At 40.4% G+C, this 23,219-nt stretch overlaps 1 protein-coding gene across 3 annotated transcripts in view; it reads left to right on the top strand.

Moving 5' to 3' along the window:
* MAPK12 (mitogen-activated protein kinase 12) overlaps window positions 1-23,219 on the top strand; it is an 80,988-nt gene that overhangs the window by 38,935 nt on the left and 18,834 nt on the right. For all 3 annotated transcript variants that reach the window (XM_032769370.2, XM_032769369.2, XM_075065228.1), the window contains exons 4-6: window positions 5,636-5,747; window positions 14,532-14,561; window positions 18,348-18,395. In XM_032769370.2, coding sequence (XP_032625261.1) covers window positions 5,636-5,747; window positions 14,532-14,561; window positions 18,348-18,395 — 190 coding nt within the window. The remainder of the gene's footprint in view (window positions 1-5,635; window positions 5,748-14,531; window positions 14,562-18,347; window positions 18,396-23,219) is intronic.

The following is a 23,219-nucleotide window of genomic DNA, read 5'->3' as shown; positions in this document are numbered from 1 at the left end:
GATCTGTGACCACAATATCGTCTGTGCAGCAGTTAGCAGTCTGTGGCTGACTGGGTTCAGTACAGTCGAAGAGACTAACATGTGGGATCATGCGGTAAGTCCCTCTGCGGATTTAATAGGCAGCAGGTAACAAAATTCCCAATCCCTTACTCCCTGGCTTGAAGACACATTTCAGGAAATGACAGTGGCACCATTTCAGATTTTGGTAGGGTGGCACAACTTTTAACTATGATTCTAGGGGCTTACTTAGACACTTGAAAACTCTAGTTTTTTGGCAGATAACTTAACAGTTAGCTGGCAGAAGCACTGTATTTAATTCCTAAATAAAAGAAACAAAATGAAATAAATATTGGACCCACTCAGCAATAATACTAATGTGTTCTGACATCTTGTGGCAAGTCACTTAAGGGACTGGTTAGGTTTCAAATTTGAATGTGTATTCTTACTTTGTTACTAACTCTGTTGAGAGAGAGCTCCTATCAGCATTCCTGGGCTCTGTCTTAGCTCTGGGAGAGGAGTGGGGTCTAGTGGGTTACAGCGGGAGGCACATCCATCTGGAATCTATATAAGAATATCAGAATGGCCATAGGGGGGAAGACCAGTGGTCCATCTAGCCCAATATCCTGTCTTCCAACAGTGACCAATATCAGATGCTTTAGAGGGAATGAACAGAACATAGCAATCATCAAAATGATTCATCCCTTCTCCCATTCCCAGCAACAGAGGTTAGGGACACGCAGAATATGGTGTTTGATCACTGTGCCGTCCCCACCCCCTGGCCTAATGGCCATTGATGAACCTATCTTCCATTAACTTATCTAGTTCATTTTTTAACCCTGTTATAGTCTTGGCCTTCACAACATCCTTTGGCAAGGAGTTCCAAAGGTTGACTATGCGTTGTGTGAAGAAATACTTCCTTTTGTTTATTTAAAACCTGCTGCCTATTAATTTCATTGGTTGACCCCTAGTTCTTGTGTTATGAGAAGGAGTAAATAACACTTCCTTATTCACTTTCTCCACAACAGTCATGATTTTATAGACCTCTACCATATCCCCTCTTAGTCATCTCTTTTCCAAGCTGAAAAGTCGCAGTCTTTTTAATCTCTCCTCATATGGAAGGTGTTTCATACCCCTACACATTTCTGTTGCCCTTCTCTGTATCTTTTCTAAATCCAATATATCTTATTTGAGATGGGGTGACCAAATCTGCATGCAGTATGCAATATGTGAGTGTTCCATATATAGAGGTAATATGATATTTTCTGTCTTCTTATCTATCCCTTTCCTACTGATTTCCAGTATTCTGTTAGTTTTTTTGAGCAGATGTTTTCAGAGAACTGTCCACAAGATCTCTTTCTTGACAGGTAACGGCTAATTTAGATCCCGTGATTTTGTATGTATAGTTGGGACTATATTTTGCCATGTGCATTACTTTGCATTTATCGACACTGAATTTCATCTGCCATTGTGTTGCCAAGTCACCTAGTTTTGTGAGATCCCCTTGTAACTCTTTGCAGTCAGCTTTGGACTTAACTATCTTCAGTAATTTTGTATCATCTGCAAATGTTGCCACCTCACTGTTTACCCCTTTTTTCAGATCATTTAAGAATATGTTGAACAGCACAGGTCCCTGTACAGACTCCTGGGAGACATCACTGTTTACCTCTCTCTAGTTTCACCATTTATTCCTACCCTTTGTTTCCTATTTTTTAACTAGAGTGCCTGGCAATGCTTTCAGGATCATCTAACGATCCTTAATTTAATTTAATGAAAGCCTGTTGTTATCTTAATCACCCTGCCTCTGTTTATAAACAAACTCCCTGCCTCAAAGGCGGAAGCTTGGAGCAGCACAGAACTCATCACGTAGCACACTCAAGTTGTGTTGCAGTTAAGAGCTCCATCTGGGGGTAGGGCATGTGCTGTTAGCAAACCTCAAATATGAAACTGGGGGGGGGGTAGAAGGAGGGGCTTGAACCCCCTAAACACCCCTGAAATGGCGCTCCTGGTAAGCAGTTTCCCAAACAATTTCCCTGACTAGCTAACTAAAAGCTGGTGACTCACAACTCCACCACAGATCCTCAGGTTCAGAGATGGCTCTGGACTTCTCAGTATGAGGGCTGACAACCACTGCTGACAGGTGTCCTCCTCTTCATGCAGGAGTCAGGCTGCTTCTGTTGCCAGGATTTCCTCTTACCACAAAGGGGTGTAAGGATCAAGGTGGAGATTACAAAACTATAGTAAATTCTGGATTTTACTCTCTCACCCTAGTGCTCAGACACACTCATAGCAGGCAGCAACCCCGGCTAGCAGCCAGAGCAGAGCTGGCCATGTGGTGACTGATCTCACATAGAGATCAAAACTCTACAAACTGGAAGTCACCTTTAGAGAGGGAAAGGTCCAAGCAGAGGGATCTTGCTTTCAGGTCCCCAGAGGCTAGTCCTTCCCCTTCCCTGGCTGACTCCAGAGTCCAGACTGCTCCAAAATGACTCCTCCTCTCTCCTGAGCTCCCTGAGAAGGGCGTCTCTCTCCCTGTTGGTTGCCAAGCAGACTCTGAGTCTGCCTTTGGCTCCCCCTCTCTACTAGGGACTGTGTGCCTCTCTCTGAGCTACCAGCACACAGAGTACCAGGACTCTAAGTAATCTCCTTGGGAGTTATACCTACATATAGCTAGTTAGTGTAATCAAATGACCTCCTTCCCATCGTGTTGTTTATCACATTCACTGGTTGCATTTTGTCCTACATTAAAGGAATTCTTGGTTGTCTGCATGGGTGGAGGTATCCACCCAAATGTATCAGATTACAGGCCCAGGCCCTTAGACTGTAAGAGATGTGGGGCAGGGACTGTATCTTCACATACATTTGTCCAATACCCAGCACAATGGGTCCCTGTCTCGACCAGTGTTTTTGTGTCACCAAAATATAATAATCTACCTGCGTCTGACGAAGTGGGTATTCACCCACAAAAGCTCACGCTCCAAACCCTCTGTTAGTCTATAAGGTGCCACAGGATTCTCTGCTGCTTTCACAGATCCAGACTAACACGGCTACCCCTCTGATACTTGACAAAATATAATAATGAATGTGCAAAAGCACCTAAAGGATTTAGGCACACAAGTTCCATTGAACGTTGGATTAGTGCAGTAGTTCTCAAACTTTTGTATTGGTGATCACTTTCTAGGGTTCCCCGGTGTCTGGTTTTTGACCAGAACGCCTGGCTGAAAGTGGACCCTGGCAGCTTCAGTCGGCACCACCAACCAGGCTGTTAAAAGTCCAGTTGGTGGCACAGCAGGGGTCTGGGGCTAAGGCAGGCTTCCTACGTGCCTTGGCTCTGTGTGTCTCCTGGAAGCAGCAGCTAGAGCCTTGTAGCCCCTAGGCTCAAGGAGGCTCCATGCCCTGCCCCCACCCAAGTGCCAGATCCACAACTCCCATTGGCCAGGAACCGTGACCAATGGGAGCTGCGGGGGCAGTGCCTCTGGGCACAAGGGCAGCTCTTGGTGCCGAGAAGCCTCCCTGGTCGCCCATGTGTCTAGACTCTAGGGGTCCCAGGGACTCCCAACCCCCTTCCCCAGCCCAGAGTCCCCTCCCACACCCAAACTCCCTCCCGGAGCCTGCACCCTTTACCCCCCTACCCTAGTCATAAGCCCCTTCCTGCTTCCCCAAACCCCTCATCCCTGGCTCTACCCCAGAGTCCACACCCCCAGCTGGAGCCCTCACACCTCCCCCCCACCCCAACCCCCTGCTCCAGCCCAGTGAAAGTGAGTGAGAGTGGGGGAGAGCGAGCGACGGAGGGAGGGGGGATGGAACAAGTAGGGGATGAGGCCTCAGAGAAGAGATGGGGCATAGGCGTGGCCTCTGGAAGGGGCGGGACATGGGCGGGACATGTGCTATTAGAAAGTTGGCAACCCTACCCCTTTCACACAGCAACCACCCTTATAAATTAAAAACTTCTTTATATATTTTTAAAATTATTTATAAAACAGAGCTTGAGGATGGAGGCTGACGCTCGCGACCCCTCACATAATAACATTGCAAACCCCTGAGGGGTCACGACCCCCAGTTTGAGAACCTCTGGATCAGTGCTTCTGAATCCCTTCAGCATGTTTGAATATCTCTAATAATAATTAGTAATTAATAACAAAAATGTCATTGGTAAATCCTCTAGATTTTTTCCTTAAACCCTATATTTTTGATAGAATATTCACTAAGTTCTTTCTAGCTCACTTCAAATATTCATGGCCTCTCGATAATTGACTTTGATAAGATCATGGAAAAAATAATTTGTCCATCTATGCTTTCGTTGTTCAGGAACACCAATATATTTGAGGTTAAAATCTATTGTCCAGGTCATCCACTTTATCAGTGAGCCATGTTTTTTCACGTGCCATAAATATACTGATAGAGAGCAGAGAGGATTCATTCTCTGCTCCTCCACTTATCTTCTGTTTCTCCACATTGTACTTGAATTAAATTACTTAAACTTTGCACCAAAGGAAGTCTGAGGGAGTTAGGTGCTTAATCCCATTGAAAGGGATTTGGGAGCCTCATTCTCTTAGGCTCTTTTGATAATTCCAGCCAAAGTTCTTTGGAACTACCTTATTGTCCCTTTTCTCTGTGATTTACCATTCGATGTCTGTTGCTCTTTCTTTAATTTGAGAATAATTTTTTCTATTTTTCTCTTAAGGACATTGATGCTGTGTGGCAAACCTCAGTTATTATACGACTGAACATAAAATATTGAAACTCCATAGATTTTAAACAAAGAAAAACCCTTTAAGACAAATTGGTGAATTATTTCCACACATCATAATTGAGTCTAGTTTTCATTATATGCAGGTGCAGCCTTAAGGTTTGATCCTTAATCTGCTGGAAGTGTATTTGGCTATATTAGTTGCTATAGGCTGGTCCTCCTGGACATTAGGCTAGATTCTGAATTGTGAGCTTACTGAAGGCCCTCAGAAACGTGAGGTCCCAAGCTGTCCCATTCTTAAGGTTAGGCCTGAAATATCTACTTGACATACAGCAATAGTTCTCAGCCTTTTCCATACTTGGACTCCCTTCCCATTTAGAAATCTGGGAAGTGCAGGGTGGTCATGACCCCTTGATACTTTTTCATGACCTTCAGGTTGAGAAATCATGCCTTACAGTAATACCCTCTTCTGACTTTGATCAGATCTTGTTCCTGTCACTTTGACTGAGGTATGTAGTTGACCTTGTTATGGATAGTACCCACTGGTTTGCATAACTCATGATAGTTCTTTTAAGGTAAACAGTGTGTAAATTATAGAGCTTTTTATCTAGTTATCTTTTAAGCACAGAAAGATCTTCCTTGGGCTCTTTTATCTTGTTCAGAATTTGTCATTTCCTATTAATTGACAACTCCCTATAACCAGTGATTGAGTTACTCAGTACCTGCTTCAAGCAATCATAATTGATAAAAATAAAGCATGGAAGTTATATTATTTTTAATAGAAATTATTTGGTCCTAGAGGTATTTAATTAAATGGGAGATCAAATTAACCAGTAGCTTAACTAAATGGTAAGAACTGTAATTTCTAATTATCATTGAGATGTAATGTACGGGTATGTTTCACTTTGACAAACTTGATGGAGTTATTTTGTACTCCATTTTCTTTAGCTACCTAGTCATGCCATTTATGGGAACAGACTTGAGTAAGATAATGAAGCATGAGAAACTAACTGAAGATCGAATCCAGTTCCTGGTCTATCAGATGTTAAAGGGCCTAAAGGTTTGCCATTTTTATTACTTTCTTACTTTCACAAGTTAATTTTTTTCTCAGAAAATTGGTTTAGAGAGCTGCATACATTTTGCAATGTTTGAAAGCTGAGCAAAATTTAATCTCTCTATAGACATTGTAAGCTCTGGAATTCCCCACAATGGATGTGTTTCTTGATGGTGAATATTTGCTTATATTTTTTCAAAAATCACGTGTGGGCGTTGGAGTGTGAGTCCCTTGTCCTGATGGTCTGATTTTCTAGTTGCAAATATATTTGATCCACAAAGACTCTCTTGTAGGCCATCAACACTTTTATTTTAACAAGCCAGAAAAGTCACTACTGTGATTTTAGTCCATCCTCCTCCAGCAGTTGATTGTGCTGCTTCTTTGGCACACCTAGCCTCTTCTAGCTGAGGTACTTAGAAACCAGGGTTGAAATCCTAGCCCTGCGGAAGACAATGGCACTCATTTCAGTGGAGCCAGGATTTGATCCCAAGCCAAGAATCAAACTTGGATTTCAAATACAACAGTGCAGAGCACCAGGTTACATGATCAGTTTTACAAGTCTCCTATTTGCTAATCTGCAGATTTTTCAAAGTCAGTTTAAAGTGCTGTGGTTGAGAGAACAGTGCTTTCCCCCTGCTCTGTCTACTGGAGATGTGACATCAGATGTGATGCCTTTCCAGTTTTTGCTTTCATGTTAGTTCTGTTTATTTTAATTAACTATCTCTGGGGATTTCCTTTCATGCTCATATTACCTGTGCTTATTGTAAATTTGTTTTAACCCCTTTTTGATAAGATGAACAGAGACCTTTAGGCATGGGCATCCCAGAGTAAATATCTGCCTTTGTGAGATGCTGAACTTCCTTGACTTCCGCTAGAGTTAATGAGAATTGAGATTCCTCAGCATCTTATAGAATTGTGCCCCAATTCAGCAAGGCAGTAAAGCACATGCCTTGCTTTAAGCACATGACTTATCCTACTGATGTCAATGGGATTGCTCACTGGCTTAATTACCTTGACTAATCAGGGTTCTAACATTACCTGTGAAATTCTAAAATATACTTCCATCTCGTAACGTTTTATGTAGCCTTTCCCAATAGATCTGAAGGATCTCTTAAGTCTACTAGCATGAGATGGTGGGGTGGCTTGGTGTAGAGACAAAACATGCTAACATACACTGTGGATTTTTAGTGACAAATTAGTGTGTAGTGTGGCTGAGAGAAGCTAGAACATCTTCAAAACCTCTCTCATCCCTCCACCACACAAAAGATGTCAGCCATCTGTAAAGAAAAAATTGTAAATGATGGGGGATGAAAGATGCTGGAAAAGTATCCATTGAAACAGCATCACTTTTCAATGATTTTTGGGAGCATAGTTTGATACTATCTCAGGGTTTGATATTTTTATTTGATGATAGACATATTCATAAATTTTAAGACTAGAAAGGACCATTGTGATCACCTAGTCTGACCTCCTGCATAATACAGGATACAGAATTTCACTGTTTCGTATATTGAGCCCATATCTTAACATTGAGCTAAAGCATTTTTTTAAAAGAGACATCTAATTTTGATTTAAAGACCTCAAGTGTTGAAGAAATCTCCACATCCCTAGGTAAGTTGTTCCAATGGTTAATTACTCTTACTGTTTAAAAAATTCCATCTTGTTTCTAGCCTGAATTTATCTAACTTCAGCTTCCAGTCATTGTATCTTGTTATACCTTTGTTTGACAGATTATAGAGCCTTCTGCTATCAGAAATATTCTTCTCATATGTACTGTCTTTTAATAATGTTACTGTTTATAAATGACTGTGGATCACCTCTGAAGTATCCAGTCTTGTATACTAAACTTCTGTACAGTGTGTATGTTTGTCTTTCCCTCATTTCAGCTAAATAAACAGATTTCCATCTTCATTGTTCTCTGTTTTGTTTCACCTGGCTTTCATAAGAACGGCCATACTGGGTCAGACTAAAGTTCCATCTAGACCAGTATCCTGTTTTCCAACAGTGACCAATGCCAGGTTCCCCAGAGGGAATGAACAAGTGATCCATCCCCTGTCGCCCATTCCAGCTTCTGGCAAACAGAGGCTAGGGACACCATTCTCGCCCATCCTGGCTAGTAGCCAGTGATGGACCTATCCTCCGTGAAGATATCTAGTTCCTTTTTGAACCCTGTTATAGTCTTGGCCTTCACAACATCCTCTGGCAAAGAGTTCCACAATTGACTGGGCATTGTGTGAAAAAATACTTCCTTTTGTTTGTTTTAAACCTACTACCAATTAATTTCATTGAGTGACCCCTAGTTCTTGTGTTATGAGAAGGAGTAAATAACACTTCCTTATTTACCTTCTCCACACTAGTCATGATTTTATAGACCTCTATCATATTCCCCTTAGTATCTCTTTTCCAGAGGTCTCAGTCTTATTAATCTCTCCTCATATGGCAGCAGTCCCATACTCCTAATCATTTTTGTTGCCCTTTTCTGAACCTTTTCCAATTCCAATATATCTTTTTTGAGATGTGGCGACCACATCTGCATGCAGTATTCAAGATGTGGGCATACGATGGATTCATATAGAGGCAATATGATATTTTCTGTCTTATTATCACAAAATAGGCAATGATCATTAACATTCTATTTTTGAACCATGAATGATATAAAAAAAAAACCCAGAAAAATATTTTTGAACCCCCATGTTTCTGAATGATTCCTATAAATGGAAGATTAAAATCTGTCTCATTCTATATTAGGAATGCAAATGAAAACGTTGACTCTAACTTTTAAATTACAGTCTGTGTTGTTTTGGTTTTTAAGTATGTTGTTTATTTTTTGTTGTTTCCTTCTAGTGAAAGCTGTGCATTCAAAAGGAGAGAGCTTCCTTATAAAAGATGCTGTATTCTGTCCTTATTAACATGCTGTGCTTCAACAACGATTTTAGCATACAGTTGAGATTTAATTGCTAAAAGTGCCTTGACCTACTTTGGCAGGCTGAAACTTGTCTTTTCCACAGTGACAGCCATTTCTGTAGAATTGAATTCCCTTCACCCTGGGAGACAAACTCTATGCAGTTTGCCATGGAATAGCAGAATTTTGAATTAGATGTATATTTTTGGTGATTCCTTTCTCTGTGAATGTTTGTTCTTTAAGGTCTGGATCCTGCAATTTACGACACACAAGAAGAGCCTTGCACTCATGCAGAGTTTCACTGAAGTTAATATGGGTGGAGTGGATCCCCCTGTGCTTTGTAAACTGCAGAATCAAACCCTAAATGAGACAGGCGTATCATGCCTGATCAGATTTTAACCAGTTTTTCTTTCTAATTTACATTGGACTTTTCAAACATTTGAAGCCAAAAGAACAGGACACATTGTGCCTGGATACTCTGGTGATTGGTTCCTAGGAGTGCTGTTTTTCACCTCCCCTCTGACCTCGCTCCACTACTTCGTACATTTACCCCTTTGTGTCTGTATTGTTTCTCCTGTCTCCAGATTTAGTGTATATATTTTTATCTTGTCCCTCATTTATTCATTTGTCCCTGGCTCCAAGTAAAAAGTTTTGTGCTCAAGGGTTTCATGAATGTTAAAAGACCAGCCTGAGTTGACAGTAGTGGGGTAGATGGGATCTTCAGGAGAAAAAAAATCAATTCTGAATTTCCAACTGTAGGGCTTGATTTACCTTCTTAGGATATCTTCACAAAGAAAAGGGCTAGAAACCTACTGTGAAAAAAAATACATAGATTAGCCCTGACATATTTAGGCCCCTACAATCATAGAGCCACCCACAGAAGTAGGCTTTGTGAGCCCCAAAGGATGTCTCTGTCTCTGCTAATCAGAAGCACTACATTCACAGGAAGCTGGAAAAGCAGGTGTGAAGAGCTGATGTATGAAGCACTCAAAGCAGTACACTGGGTAAAGAGGAAATAGGAGGAAGCTCCGTAGGTGACCCGAAATTCCATGGTTTGGAGAAACTGGGGCATTCCAGTTCCAGCAAATCTTGCAGAGATGCTGAGATAATCCTAGTAAACCAGTATAGCTCGATACCCTAATCATACTGTATCTTTCAATAGAAATGATTCCCTTGACTATTTGCAAAACTGCTTTCCATCTGGTCATATGGAGGAGTGCATCTCTAATAACCTCAGCATTATCAGCAAAAATGTACGGCTTTATTCATCCATTAATTTTTGATGTTTTAGTCCTTTCATATTGTGAATCAGACATTCAACAATAATCTTTACTACTTCACCTGTCATCCATGTCACTATACTTTGGATCTTTTTCCTGCAATAATTCACTCTGAGCAAGCACTGTGTCTAGCTGGAAAAGACTCTAAGGAACTTAACTAAAAGCAGGAACATTGCAGTGCTGTTTGTCTGAGTGACGCTCTCACAGCACCAGCCCTTGTTACGTTAGACTCAGCTTAGTGCTATTAGACTCTTGTTTTCATGAGTACTAAACTCAGTCATTCCCTTTTTTTCCCCTTAAAAATATTCACTAGACTTCACTTTTCAAACTCCCTTGCCATATCTTCCTGTATTGGTTATACTCTAAAATGCTCAAAGGAGTTGGTCCAAAAAACGTTGAAGACAATGGGAAGATTCATATTATATTTTATGTGCAGCCAAGAACACTCATTATCAGGTGACTGATGATGAAGAGTTTATCAACAGGATGCAGGAACTTATTGAACTGAATTTGCATAGAGTACCAAAATTTGCATTTTAGCTATTCCCAAGTTTCCTATACTGCAAATCAATTTGTTCATCCTAATCAGAGAAATAAGACCAGTTGTTAAGATGAAATGGTGACAATGTTGTGAGGGAAATGACTGATATGGTCTAAATCTCACTGCTAATAGATACTTTTATGAGAGAATGGGTAAAAATCCATAATAGGAGAGTGCAAAATCCCATTTTAGAGAGAGTCTCCATCAAAATGAAAATATTCTGAACTAAGCTGGAGTAGTTTCCTCAATATTGGGGTACACTGCAGTGTAGATTCAAATGTCTTGATTTACAGAAAAACAAACATTTATGAAAGAAACCTGGCATCAGAAATGAAGTGCTAAATAATTTGGTCTCACCATCTCTCTATTAAGAAGAGTGTTCAGTAAACATGTAAATTATATCCAGTGTGTTTAAATGAGTTGTTTTTTCCTCCTTTGCATTTCTAACACTCATTCCTAGGTATGGTGGGGGAGAGACCATTAGCAAAAGTAAGATGTTTAAGGAAAACTATTCTCTTCCCTGAAGGTGGCTGAGGCCCATTTTTGCTAAATTTCCCGAGGCTGAAATTCTTTTACAATTCCTGTTTCTAGATCCTTCGTTCTTGTGCAAAAGTCCCTAGGCCTACTGTTTACTTCCCAACTATGTACAGTTTTGCACTCTGTCTTAGCATCTGAAGTATTAGGGGATTCAGTGAGAAGACATTAAGAAACAATTTGGAATGTTTGGTCATTGTGACATGCTTGTTGCTCAAAAATAAAACTGGCCATTGGTGGGAAATGTCTACCCTTTCCTTGTTACCAGTCTTTGCTGGGAGTCTGGCTTCTAACAAATACTTTCCATAGGAATTCTCTCAAGACTCTCTATCCAAGTGACAGGACTTCCCCTTGTTTAAGCAGTCTTCTCTCATCCTGATACACTTCACCCTTCCATCCATGAAATAAATAGCACGTTATAGTTTCCAGTCTCCTCCAGTCAGTGGTAGCCTGTAGTACTATTTCTATGTTCCATGGCACCAACATCTTCTCTCTACAATAGTCAGTGCTTTGGAAGGGATTATGGGAGGTTGTTTTTCACTCCCTAGTGATGATGCTGGAACTGTCTGGTCTGCAGGCCATTCACAAATGGAACTGATCCTCCAGCTGAAAATGTCCAGTATATGGGTCCCTCTCCCAGGCCTACTCACTTATTGTGGCACTTGTTATGACTTGTCTTGCACCCTCTGCTCATATTATGTCAAAACAAGAAACTATTTTATAATCGCATCAGCTGAGGGTGGTATAGGAGAACATAAAGCCAAAGGCAGACAGATATGTCCCAACATGAAAGCAGCACTAGGAATGCAAAGATGGGGGTTTTAAACTCACTACTGTAAGCAGTTCAAGAGCAGGCTGGCTTTCAAAACAAGTTATGTCAGGTGAGAGAGAGGGAACCTCTGTGTAATGTGGAAGGATGAGGAGTTAGTTAGTCTTTGCAATGGGCAGAGATGAAATGGACTCTGAACAGCATTGCTTTAAAATTGTATGTCTAGCTGCATGGGAAACTTGTGTTCTTGCTGTACTACACTGGGCCTGATCTTCAAGTAGGGGTACAGGTCACTGGATTCCAGTGCTGACACTTATATTTCATACATGGAAAAGAAAAAATAAATAATTTTTTGTCTGTGAAGGTTTGTTTCCCCTTGCACTAAATGCAATAATAGTAGCCAACTATATGATCTTAATTTCTAGATCCTTAAATGCTCTGATGTATCCGTTGAAATACAACAAAGGGAAAGAAGATCACAAAACCAATACATGCATGGGAGGCATTTCATCCTTGTCATATTATTCCAGTTTTTAAGCAGTGTACACCTTGAAATACTAGTTCCTGTGCTGGTCTGTTTCCTATAAAAAAAGAGATCTAAAACTAAAATACACAATATGTCTGCTGAGGAAGATGGCTAGGACACCAATTAGGGTTGCCAGTTTTGATTGGACCTATTCCTGGAGGTTTCATCACATGATATAATCATTAATTAAAGATTAATATTTAATTCCTGGAGATTCCAGGACAACCCTGGAGGGTTGGCACCCCTAACACCCATCTGTGACTCTCCTTTCTTCTTGCAACTATAGGGCTTATGGCTTAACTTCATGGTTCTTTTTGGGGGTGGATAGAGGCAGGATTTGTGGAGGCTGCCCAGAAGGCAAGGAGCTCATTTGCCTGAGCTCTGTACCAAGTTAGAAGCTCTTCTTCACTCCTAGTACACCAAGCTGATAGGTGGGCCTTACTGTCCCTTCCTGCCACTTAGGTTCCAATTATGATCCATCCGTGATTGATTGTTTAGTGTTCGTAAAGCACTGCATATGGACATAACTGCTACTAATGCACCCGTTATAAGTCTGTTGCAGAACCTCTGCACAAAATGGTATTTTGTGTTTAAAATTTATACCAGCAGAATATTCATCAGTAGCTGCTCTGCTCTCTGTGGAGACTTTGTGGACTGTTGGAACCATTAACCCAGCTGGGAGAGTCAGAGGTGGAGCCAGGCAGAACCATTCTTCTTCTAAAGTGTTAGGATGAGGGCAAGTATTTGCCTTCTGGTGGTTTTGTTTAGAAGTTGAAGTGGTTTACAAATCTAGAAAAGTCCCTTATCTGAGTAAAACTGCTATGCTCCTGAGCATTTAAACTAAGACTACAAATCCAAACAACACAGAGATTTTCATTTAACTCTCAAATGGTTATATAGTGATCTTAGAGAGTCTATCATCATGTTCTGACACAATAGCAGATAGCACACTATTCCAAGTGGACTGTCAAAATTGGTCTAATTCAAATGGCTACTAATAACAAAAAAGCAAAGATCACACACATCTCGGTCTGGCTTTTGCATCTTTCTGGTTGCCCCTTTGAGGAACCAAAGTTATTAGATATAATAGTAATGTAACAACAATATTCTCTCTCTTATTTACCAAACTGTCTATGGAACTACAGAAGGTCCTAGTAACTGGAATGTACACATTGGCATGTCCCTATCAGAACATAGCCAGTGCTGCTCAGTTTGGTATAAACATCAGTTTCTCTAAAACTTAGTCCTTGGACATCCATTATGTTGAGTTATGTGTGTTTTGAAAACTTGAGCATCCTCACACAGAGCCTTGGAAAGAGGATGAAAATATTCCAACAAGGTAAAATGTTTTTTTAAGATTACTTTCAGGTTTGTTTGCATTTAGGCCTTTATTCTGGAAAGGATACCTATTCAGGAAGGGTGCTTACACACATGCTTAAAGCTGAGCATCTGTTTTCCTAAAGTTAAACCTGTGCTTAAATCTGATGACTGGAGTTGTACAGCACATGCTTTCCTCAAGCTGAGGTTTACCAAAGGCATCTGAACCTAATCTGTGATTGTGCAGTTTAAGTTTCTGTTGTAGCTAGCTCAGGAATTTAAGTAAAGAATAGGATTTATTTTAATCCATATATTTCACAACTCAATTTCAAGATGATTTTATTTTTCTAACAATATCGGAGAGTTTCTGGACACAAAAATGATTTATGAGGAAATTAAAAGTGAGGAAACATGGTGACCTGATTCAATATCAATATTCAAATAGAGCTACAGAAATGATTATAGGTTGAAAAAAGCAGCAGCTTTATACTTGAGACTTCCTTTAGAAAGTAAAAATAATCTTATACCTTAAATTTAGTTTTAGGAATCCAGTGTGACCTTCTCTGAAATCATTCTCTAATCTCTCTGGCAGGAAATCCATAGAGTGAATGAATTGCAATTGTGTCATAAAATGAATACACTTGTATTTTTTTCTTTGAATATTTGATGTAAGGGTGTGTAAACCTGATTATCACCTGCCTCTAACATTGTGATCTCCCTTTACTTTTCTACTTGGCATCTAATGATATTTCAGTTTTTTTATATGACAACACATTTGATTGACTCATTGTTTTCTAAAAAGTGTATTATTAATTTCAAATCACTTGAGCACCATATAAGGCCACTTTTTCAGCAGAACTGAAATAATAATTTATTGAGAGTTCAGCAAGTGTCAATTAACAGATCTTTTTGTTTTCACAGTATATCCATTCAGCAGGCATAATTCACAGGGTAAGTGAAAACAGTATTAAAAATACTTGTGTTTTTTTATTCGTATTCTGTAGACAATGTTTGTGTGCATGTATGTCCATAGATATAGTTATCACACCATTCTTGACTTGATTAATTTTGGCTGGATGTTTTTTTAATTGATATAGCCCCCACAGAGGGGATTTCAGAACAGCCAGTGACTAAACTGGAACTGGTTGAAAATTTTCCCTCAAAAAAATTGGGTTTTAGACTAAATAAAAATTTGCATGAAAAGGGTGTTTTTCTCAAAAAATTAATTGGAAAACAGCACATAAAAACTGAAAAATTTTCAGCCTCAATGCAAAAAGTCAGAAATTTCCACTGAATATTTTGACAAGAATATTTTTCATCAAAATTTTGTGGACTCAAATAAAACTGGTCTTTCTGATTCCTTTTGAAAATCCCACCGAAGCACTCACAAAATCAGTGTGAGAATGTTGAAATGACAGCATTTTGGGTTGCCTGCCCTTGAACTTGCAAACTTCACCATTCCTCCACAAAGACTTGGCTGTCGTACCTTAACTAAGGCCACATCTATACGACGCGCCATTTCGGTGCGTTAAAATCGAAAGCTCGGAGTTCGATATATCGCGTCTCGTCTAGACGGGGATATATCGAACCCAGAGCGCGCTTACATCGATTCCGGAACTCCACCAAAACAAGCGGAGTTCCGGATTCGACATGGCGAGCCGCGCACATCGATTCGGCGCGGTGAAGACGGGTGAGTAACTCGATTTTAGATATTCGATTTCAGCTACGCTATTCTCGTAGCTGAAATTGCGTATCTAAAATTGATTTTCACGCGTCGTGTAGATGGGGCCTAAGAGAAGAAGAGAGTCCTTTATAGTACCACACCAGGAGCATCCTAAAAAATTTACTTCACCCATGTGGCTTCAATTTGACTGCTGGAAATTATATCAGTCATCACAAACCCAACATGATGTAACACTTCAGTAAGTGTGAATGTTAGCTCCCAAAGCTGTTGTAGTCATAGTCTAAGCTTGACAGACAGCTTTTTCTAAAATTCCCCTGCTGACTAATCATCTTTCAATTCCATTGTAGAGTCTCTGCAACTCGAAGTCTCCCTTCTCTCTCTCCAAGGCCCCTATGATGTAAACAGTCCACATCCCTTGCTCTTTTTCTTTTCCTTCATTCATTCTTGGGATGGACAATTGGAAAGTTGTGCAGAAATTTTCTACAAGCATCTTGTTTTATGGTGTAGTTGACATAAATCTGCAAGAGTTGTGGGGATATTCTGCTCAGATTTTCTCCCTAAATCTGGAATCTCTACAGATCATTAATCTTGTATAATAAAATTTAAGGGTCTGAGTTTTTCAGATTGTTTGAGTATCCTCCCTTATCTATAGTCTCAAAGTCTAGCAGCAGTTAAATGGAGAAGGATACTGATGTTGCTATGAGGCAGTGGGGAGATCAAGACCTGCCCCTTTCTTGTTGGCATTATTTTAATGTAACAAGTAACAGCCTCCATTCAAGCAAGTCAAATTAACAGGAAATCCCTTTTTATCCAAACTTTGCCTAAGACAGGAGAGAGAGCATGTTCTGGCTAAAGAAGGGTGTGATCATAAAATCTTGTTTATTTCCTTTAATACTCAAGAGCATTCCAGGTGGGTAAACAATCTGCTTAGGTGCATACTGATATATATTAACAATTTGCTTATGTGTTATAGCTCTTCCCTCACCCTAGGTCTACCTTGTCTATTTAGATTGTAATTTCTTCAGACCGTCTACTCTTCTCTGGTTGTACAGTGCCTAGCACAATGGGGCTCTGTTCTTGGTTGGCCCTTGGGCACTGCCGTAATAAACACGATTAATATTAATGGCCTTTTCATTGAAGACTTCTTCCAAGAACACATATGTGGCTTAACAGCACTGACGGAAAGCTATTTAATTTCAGTTGAGTTTATGTGAATCCCTTACTTAACGATGTTGGTTTTTAAATAGTCCCAATTAGGCTTTAATGTCCAGACTAATTACTTTAATGAGGCATGTAGGGTAGTTCTCTTTTTCTGTAGTCAAACAGTAGCAATAAACTTTTCGTCAAGACTGTGTTACTAGAACAGAATTTCATTCCATAAGAAAAAATTGCAGAAAGACCCCACATATCTCCAGATTCTTACAATGTCATGGTTGTGCTCCCTATTTTGTGCACTGGTCTTGATTATAATGTAGAATACATCTGTTGCTGTTTCGAGTGATTATATCAAAAGAATACTTCTGTCATAGTTCAGGACAACTGCACCTATATTCCCACTCCATGGTCCACCAAGGGCACATATTCTTAAGCTTCCAGCTCCCCATTCATCGCCGCTCTTGGGTAGAGACCACGTCTCACTCTCTCTTGACCAGGATTTTTCAGGCTGCACAGTTCTCTGTCTACTCTGAGTTCCCCAGCAAGCCAGACTGCCTATAAAAGCCTGCTTCTGCTCTTTGCTTTCTCCTCAGAAGCTGTGAACAGTTGTAATTTCCACCATTATAAGTCACTATACAATTTTTCCTAGCAAGCTTTTTTAGTCTTATCTGAAAGCATTACAGAGAAAACATATTAGAAACAACAAAAGAATCCACACGCATGCTAATAAGTAGGGCCCTACCAAATTCACGGTCCATTTTGGTCAATTTCACGGTCATAGGATATAAAAAATATTAAATGTCATGATTTCAGACATTTAAATCTGAAATTTCATGGTGTTGTAACTGTAGGGGTCCTGACCCAAAAGAGGACTTGCGGGGGTGGAGTCTCAAGGTTATTGTAGGGGGATTGTGGTATTGTCACCCTTACTTCTGTGCCGCCACCAGCTGCAGCACAGAAGTAAGGATGCCATGGTATTGTATGGCCACCCTTACTCTGTGCTACTGCCTTCAGAGCTGGGACCACAGCCAGCAGCCGCCACTCTCTGGCTACCCAGCTCTGAAGGCAGCAGTGCGGAAGTACAGGTAGCATGGTATGGTATGGTATTGCCACCCTTCTGCGCTGCTGCTGGCAGGGCGCTGCTTTCAGAGCCACTGCTCTCTGGCCACCCAGCTCTGAACACAGTGCAGAAGTAAGGCAATACTGCAACCCCCACTTACAATAACCTTGTGATCCCCCACTGAGACCCTCTTTTGGGTCGGGACCCCCAGTTTGAGAAATGCTGGTCTCCCCCATGAAATCTGTGGAGTAGGGTAAAAGTACACAAAAGACCAGATTTCACGGTCCGTGAGGTGTTTTTCACAGCTGGGAATTTGGTAGGGCCCTATTAATAAGCTTACCAGAGATCCCCCCAACTGCAGCAAAGACTTTGGTAGATGGTCCATCTTTCAAACCCCACCAGGGTTTTTCTATGGTTACAAGTTCATAACAGCTTTTACTCAGAACAAGCAACTCCGGGAATGTCTGTTTCCCCTTTATATAGCTTGAGCCTTTTGATCTTCAGATTCTGGGAATAGGTAATCAGCAGATAATGGTTCTCTTCTCAGGATATAGCTTCAAAAGGGTGGAGCCAGAGTTGGGAATTTGCATTCATCTCCTCACCGGTATTTTCTAGGAAACCCACTTACCTTTGTTTGTCTCAGAAGTTCTTTCTTGTCTGGCACATTGTTTAAAATAGTACTTTTGAAGCTCATAACATTCAATAAGGTTTTTCAATGCTACTGCAAGAAATTGCCCTATCTTTCACAATTTCCTTCACACAACACAAGTGTTTTTATTTATAAAGTGTATTTTTCTGTTTGTTGTAAAAGTCCATCTCAAACTTGATATATTTACAGGATCTAAAGCCTGGAAATTTAGCAGTAAATGAAGACTGTGAATTGAAGGTAGGAAACAGTTCTTGAAGTATGCAGTTGCATTTGTTACAAACACACTGCATAGGAGAACATGGGTGAAACCAAGTCAATGACAGAACTCCTGTTGGCTTCAGTTGGGCTAGGATTTTACCCTGTGGCTTTTGAAGAGCCATGGAGATATGGGAATTACCAGATAAATGAGGTGAGGGAGGACCAAATGTTGTCCCAGGACGTTAGCAGGAGGAGGAACCAAATGTGGTACCAATCTTCCAAAAGAAGAGTGGTTCTGAATACTGTTGTCCCATATGTCTGACTTCAATCCATACTAAAGTAATGGAACTTATATTTGGGGGGAGGGGCGGGCCTGAACATCAAAAGCCTAATCATCTCATTGGGTGTATCTACGCAACTCTGAGTGATTGCAAGCAGCTGATTGGATGATTGACCTCTGAGAGGATTATGGAACCAAGCAAGTAGCACTATTTCTAGAGGAAAAACTTTGCCAAATACACTCAATTGCTGCTTTTTTAAAAAAAAATAGAATTCAGTGGATGTTATCTGTATGGATTTTTGTGAGTCATTCAGTAGTGCCATATAAAATCCTGCTTTTTAAATTACATCACATTTGCTTGAATATGAGCTATGTCAGGTGGTTTGAAATTGGCCAAAGGATTGTTGTTTCTAAAAAATCATGACAAAATAGCAAAGTATCAAATTCAATATCAGTCAAAATCAATATTAGTTGCAGTCTTATTTAACATCTTCCTTCAGAAGCTTCAGCGCATAAGGAAATTCAGCTATGATACTAAGTATTGGTAATGAGTTCACATAACAGTTGGATGTGCAGAGGATAACTGTTAGGTGAGCAAGCCTATGGCATGGGTCCATGATAATGACAGCACAACCACAAGTTATTGCTGAGATCAACACTGCCAGGAATTCCCTACAGCGTTGGAGAAAGGGTGGCAAAACCTACTGTAAAAATTGAAATTGGCTGCTTTAGAGTGGATATAAGAAGACGACTGTTTATACACAGACCTGTGGTTTGCAGAGTGGATTGCTGTAAGGGTGTATGTTCCCTCATAATTGTATAAACTATAATAATCAGTGTAGGTATGTATGCAGTAGTGTTGTAGCCATATTAGACAAGGTGAGTGTGGTAATATCTTTTATTGGACCAACTTCTGTTGGTGAGAAAGACAAGCTTTTCGAGCTTACAAAGAGCTCTACTTCAGGTCTAGGTATGTGTAATACATAAACTGTGATGAATATCTACTTATTTTGTCATGTAGTCACTCAGCTAAAAAACTGACTTTTCCCAAAAAAGTTAATGTCCATGTTGCCAAAAGGCAGCTAGTGTGTAAGGGCGTTGCTGTGATACCTTTTCTCATGTTGAATACCATTTTACACCAGACCTAGTCCCACCCACTTCAGTACAGTGCTATTCAACGTGAGCGAGATATCAGAATCTGGCCCTAAATTTACACATCAGAAATGAGGCTCTTGTTTCTTTTAAAAAGACACTGAAACTAGGAGAGCCAGTGACAATGTTAAATGCATGCTGTAAAGTTTCCTAACAGCAGTACTGGCTCTAGTTGGTTTCCAGAATAGCTTGTGTCCTTTAATTGGACAGTTGGTAACTTTTTTGTTAATTAGGGGAAGTATTTAAGATCTTCTAAGCATAGATGTCGGCTCTGTGGGTGCTCCAGGGCTGGAGCTCCCGGGCTGGAACTCCCATGGGGAAAAAAATAGTGGATGCTCAGCACCCACCAGTGGCCCCACTGATCAGTTCCTTCCCCTCCCCCCCAGCACCTCCCACTCACTGGTGGGCCCTGCTAATCAGCTCCTCCCCCTCCCTCTCAGCGCCTCCTACCCACCACAGATCAGCTGTTCAGCGGCATGCAGGAGGTGTGGGGGGGTGGGGAGGAGTGAGGGCAGGGCATGCTCGGGGAGGAGGCGGAAAGGGGCAGAAAGAGAAGGGCAAGGGTGGAGAAGGGGGAAGAAAGGGCGGGAATGGGGTCTGGGGGAAAGGGTGGAGTGGGGTAGGAGCTAGGGCAGAGCGGAGTCAGGCACCCCCAGGGAAATTAGGAAGTCAGCACTTCTGCTTCTAAGACATTTATACATGGAAAGAGGTATGAGATGTTTCTTCTGTTCGATTGTCCCTGCATATGAGTCTGCCCTAAGCAGATTCCTGTTGAACTGTTGTGCAAGTAGGCGCTGGCATCTGCAAGATTTGCTTTAGATCATTAAGCTGAAATACTGAATCTGATTTTATCACTCTGCTTCTTCTCCGTCTTGGGAATCTTCCAGTCCATCAGTGTGTTACAGCATAATATTTATTCGCCAGAAATAATTATGCAAAATACACAATATGTATTTGTTTAATTGTAGTGGAGAGTTTGTAATGAAAAAGCAAATAAGAAATCTTTATTAAATGTGATTTATACATGTCTCCATCAGCTTATTATAAGACTTCTGGTTATATCCCTTATAGGAGGTCAGTAGATTCAGACTGCTTCCAGCTGCCACTTCACCTGGAATGGTCCCTTAGAATATGTGCTAACTATTTATGCTAAACTGTCTGTTTTTATTTAGTATTCGGCTGTGACACTCTTAGTACGTTTCCCAGACCTAAAGAAGAACTCTGTATAGCTCAAAAGCTTGTCTCTCTCACCAGTGGAAGTTGGTCAAATAAAAGATATTACCTCACATACCTTGTCTTTCTAATGAATTAAAAGGTATTCTCTCCCCAAGGTTTCCAGTCTTATTTATTTTGTGGAACTTGTTTCTATGGGAGCTATCTTATTGGAGGGGTTGCCAAAGTTATAAACATCACCTTCATAAAAGGCTAGTAAGTGATTCAACAATTAAACTCAAAAACTGTGCATAGTCAATCATTCAAAAATCAGGAAGTACAAAAGCAGTATTGTCAACACCAAGCATTCAAAAATCATAAGTAAGGCTTCAAAAAATTATGAGATTGGATTATAAATAATGAAAATTTTAAACAATAATAAATTTGGGATTTGGGAGGTTCCCCCCCCCCTCGGTTTTTGAGCCTTTTGGTTACACATGGGACAAAAAGTTGTTGTTCAAATTCTCCCCTAGTTGCATGACTTCTGGACTGGGACTTTAAGAAAAACATTCAGCAGTACAAGATTCATGATAAAATTGGAAGAGTTGGCACACTGAAAAGTTAAGTTTTAGTGCACAACTTTAACGCGCCATACCTGCACCAAGGCACTGTAATTAGAGTTGGTTGGGAATCTGTCGAAAAAACATTTTTGTTGGAAAATGCTGATTCTGCAAAATCAAAACTTTTTCATGTGAAAGGGTCAAAACTTGTATTGAGGAGGTTTTTTAGGTCCAGGACAGAATTTCTGCTCAAAGTGAGAGAGAGAGAGAGCGAGACCCATCCTAAAGTAGCAAATTCCCAGTGGTTAGGGCAAAGAAACTGTAGGAGAGAGTTAGAGTAGGAGCTTTTGTCTCCCACGTGCCAGGTGAATGCCGAAACCAGAGGGATACTCGTGGGTAGGTGTCATTTTATTACAAAACAAAAAATTCAAAAGATCTCGATTTTCTTCCAATGTGAAATGGAAAAGATTTTGAAATACTGAAAATGTGTGCAGGATGGGAAACCATTTCCTGCCCAGCTCTCAATATAATATAGACTCCCTCCAATTCTCTGGAGCCTTAAGTCTGCTAATAAAGCAGATTTAACCTGGTGGATCCAGCCACTTACAGATTCCCCTTGTTAAAGGGATATTATAACCTTAGATAAACGAGTATTAAGATAAATCAGGGGTCGGCAATCTTTCAGAAGTGCTGTGCTGAGTCTTCATTTATTCACTCTAATTTAAGGTTTTGCATGCCAGAAATATATTGTAATGTTTTTAGAAGGTCTCTTTCTATAAGTCTATAATATATAACTAAACTATTGTTGTATGTAAAGTAAATAAGGTTTTTAAAATGTTTAAGAAGCTTCATTTAAAATTAAATTAAAATGTAGAGCCCCCCCGGACCAGTGGCCAGGACCTGGGCAGCGTGAGTGCCACTGAAAATCAGCTCGCGTGCCGCCTTTGGCACGAGTGCCATAGGTTGGATACCCCTGAGATAAATTAAGATCATATAAAGACATTTCCTGACTTTCAAGTACTTAACTTTGCTTAATGTTGCAGTAATTTCTAAAGTTTATTTTATAAAAATGGAGAAAGAAATAAGCAAGGCTGGTAATTATCAGGCATCAGTTGTGAAAAGACACCTGGTACCTGTAAACAGCAGGGAGCATCGTAGACTAGTCTGTGTAAGAAATGCAGGCGAAGGGCCTGATTCTTGTCTCATTAATGCCAGTGTAACTCCATTGACTTCAGTGGAGTTATAATGCCTCTGTCCAGAATTGGGGAAATTTGGTTCCAAACAGGCTGTAATCTCATCACTAAAATACCTGCAGCTTTAAAAACTTAACAACCTCTGCCACCTTCTCTGGGAGTGAAACATTTTGCAGAGCTTGCAAGGTGCACAAGTTCATTGTTCACTAACATACAGAATTAATAAACTCCACTGCTTTTATGAGCATAATTTGAAAGCCTCTTTCTCCACAGCTAATGGGCCTGTGGGGTATAGCTGTTCTCTTAACTGTGCACCACATCCATCTTTAAATCCCCAGCTAAGAGCTTAGCGTAACTTTCTAAAGCACATGCTTGGTCATGCATTTTCAAAGTCATCAAATTTATTTTTTTCCCCCTACACTTACTTAACAAAATGCATACTAGACATTAAGGCCTGTTTATAGACTGTCTATCACAGTTGGAAGGGACCTCATCTAGTCCAACCCCCTGCTCAAGGCAGGACTAA

This window comes from Chelonoidis abingdonii, chromosome 1 (genome assembly GCF_003597395.2).
Source record: "Chelonoidis abingdonii isolate Lonesome George chromosome 1, CheloAbing_2.0, whole genome shotgun sequence".
Lineage (NCBI taxonomy): Eukaryota > Metazoa > Chordata > Testudines > Testudinidae > Chelonoidis > Chelonoidis abingdonii.
This window is presented reverse-complemented; position numbering and strand designations above follow the sequence as displayed.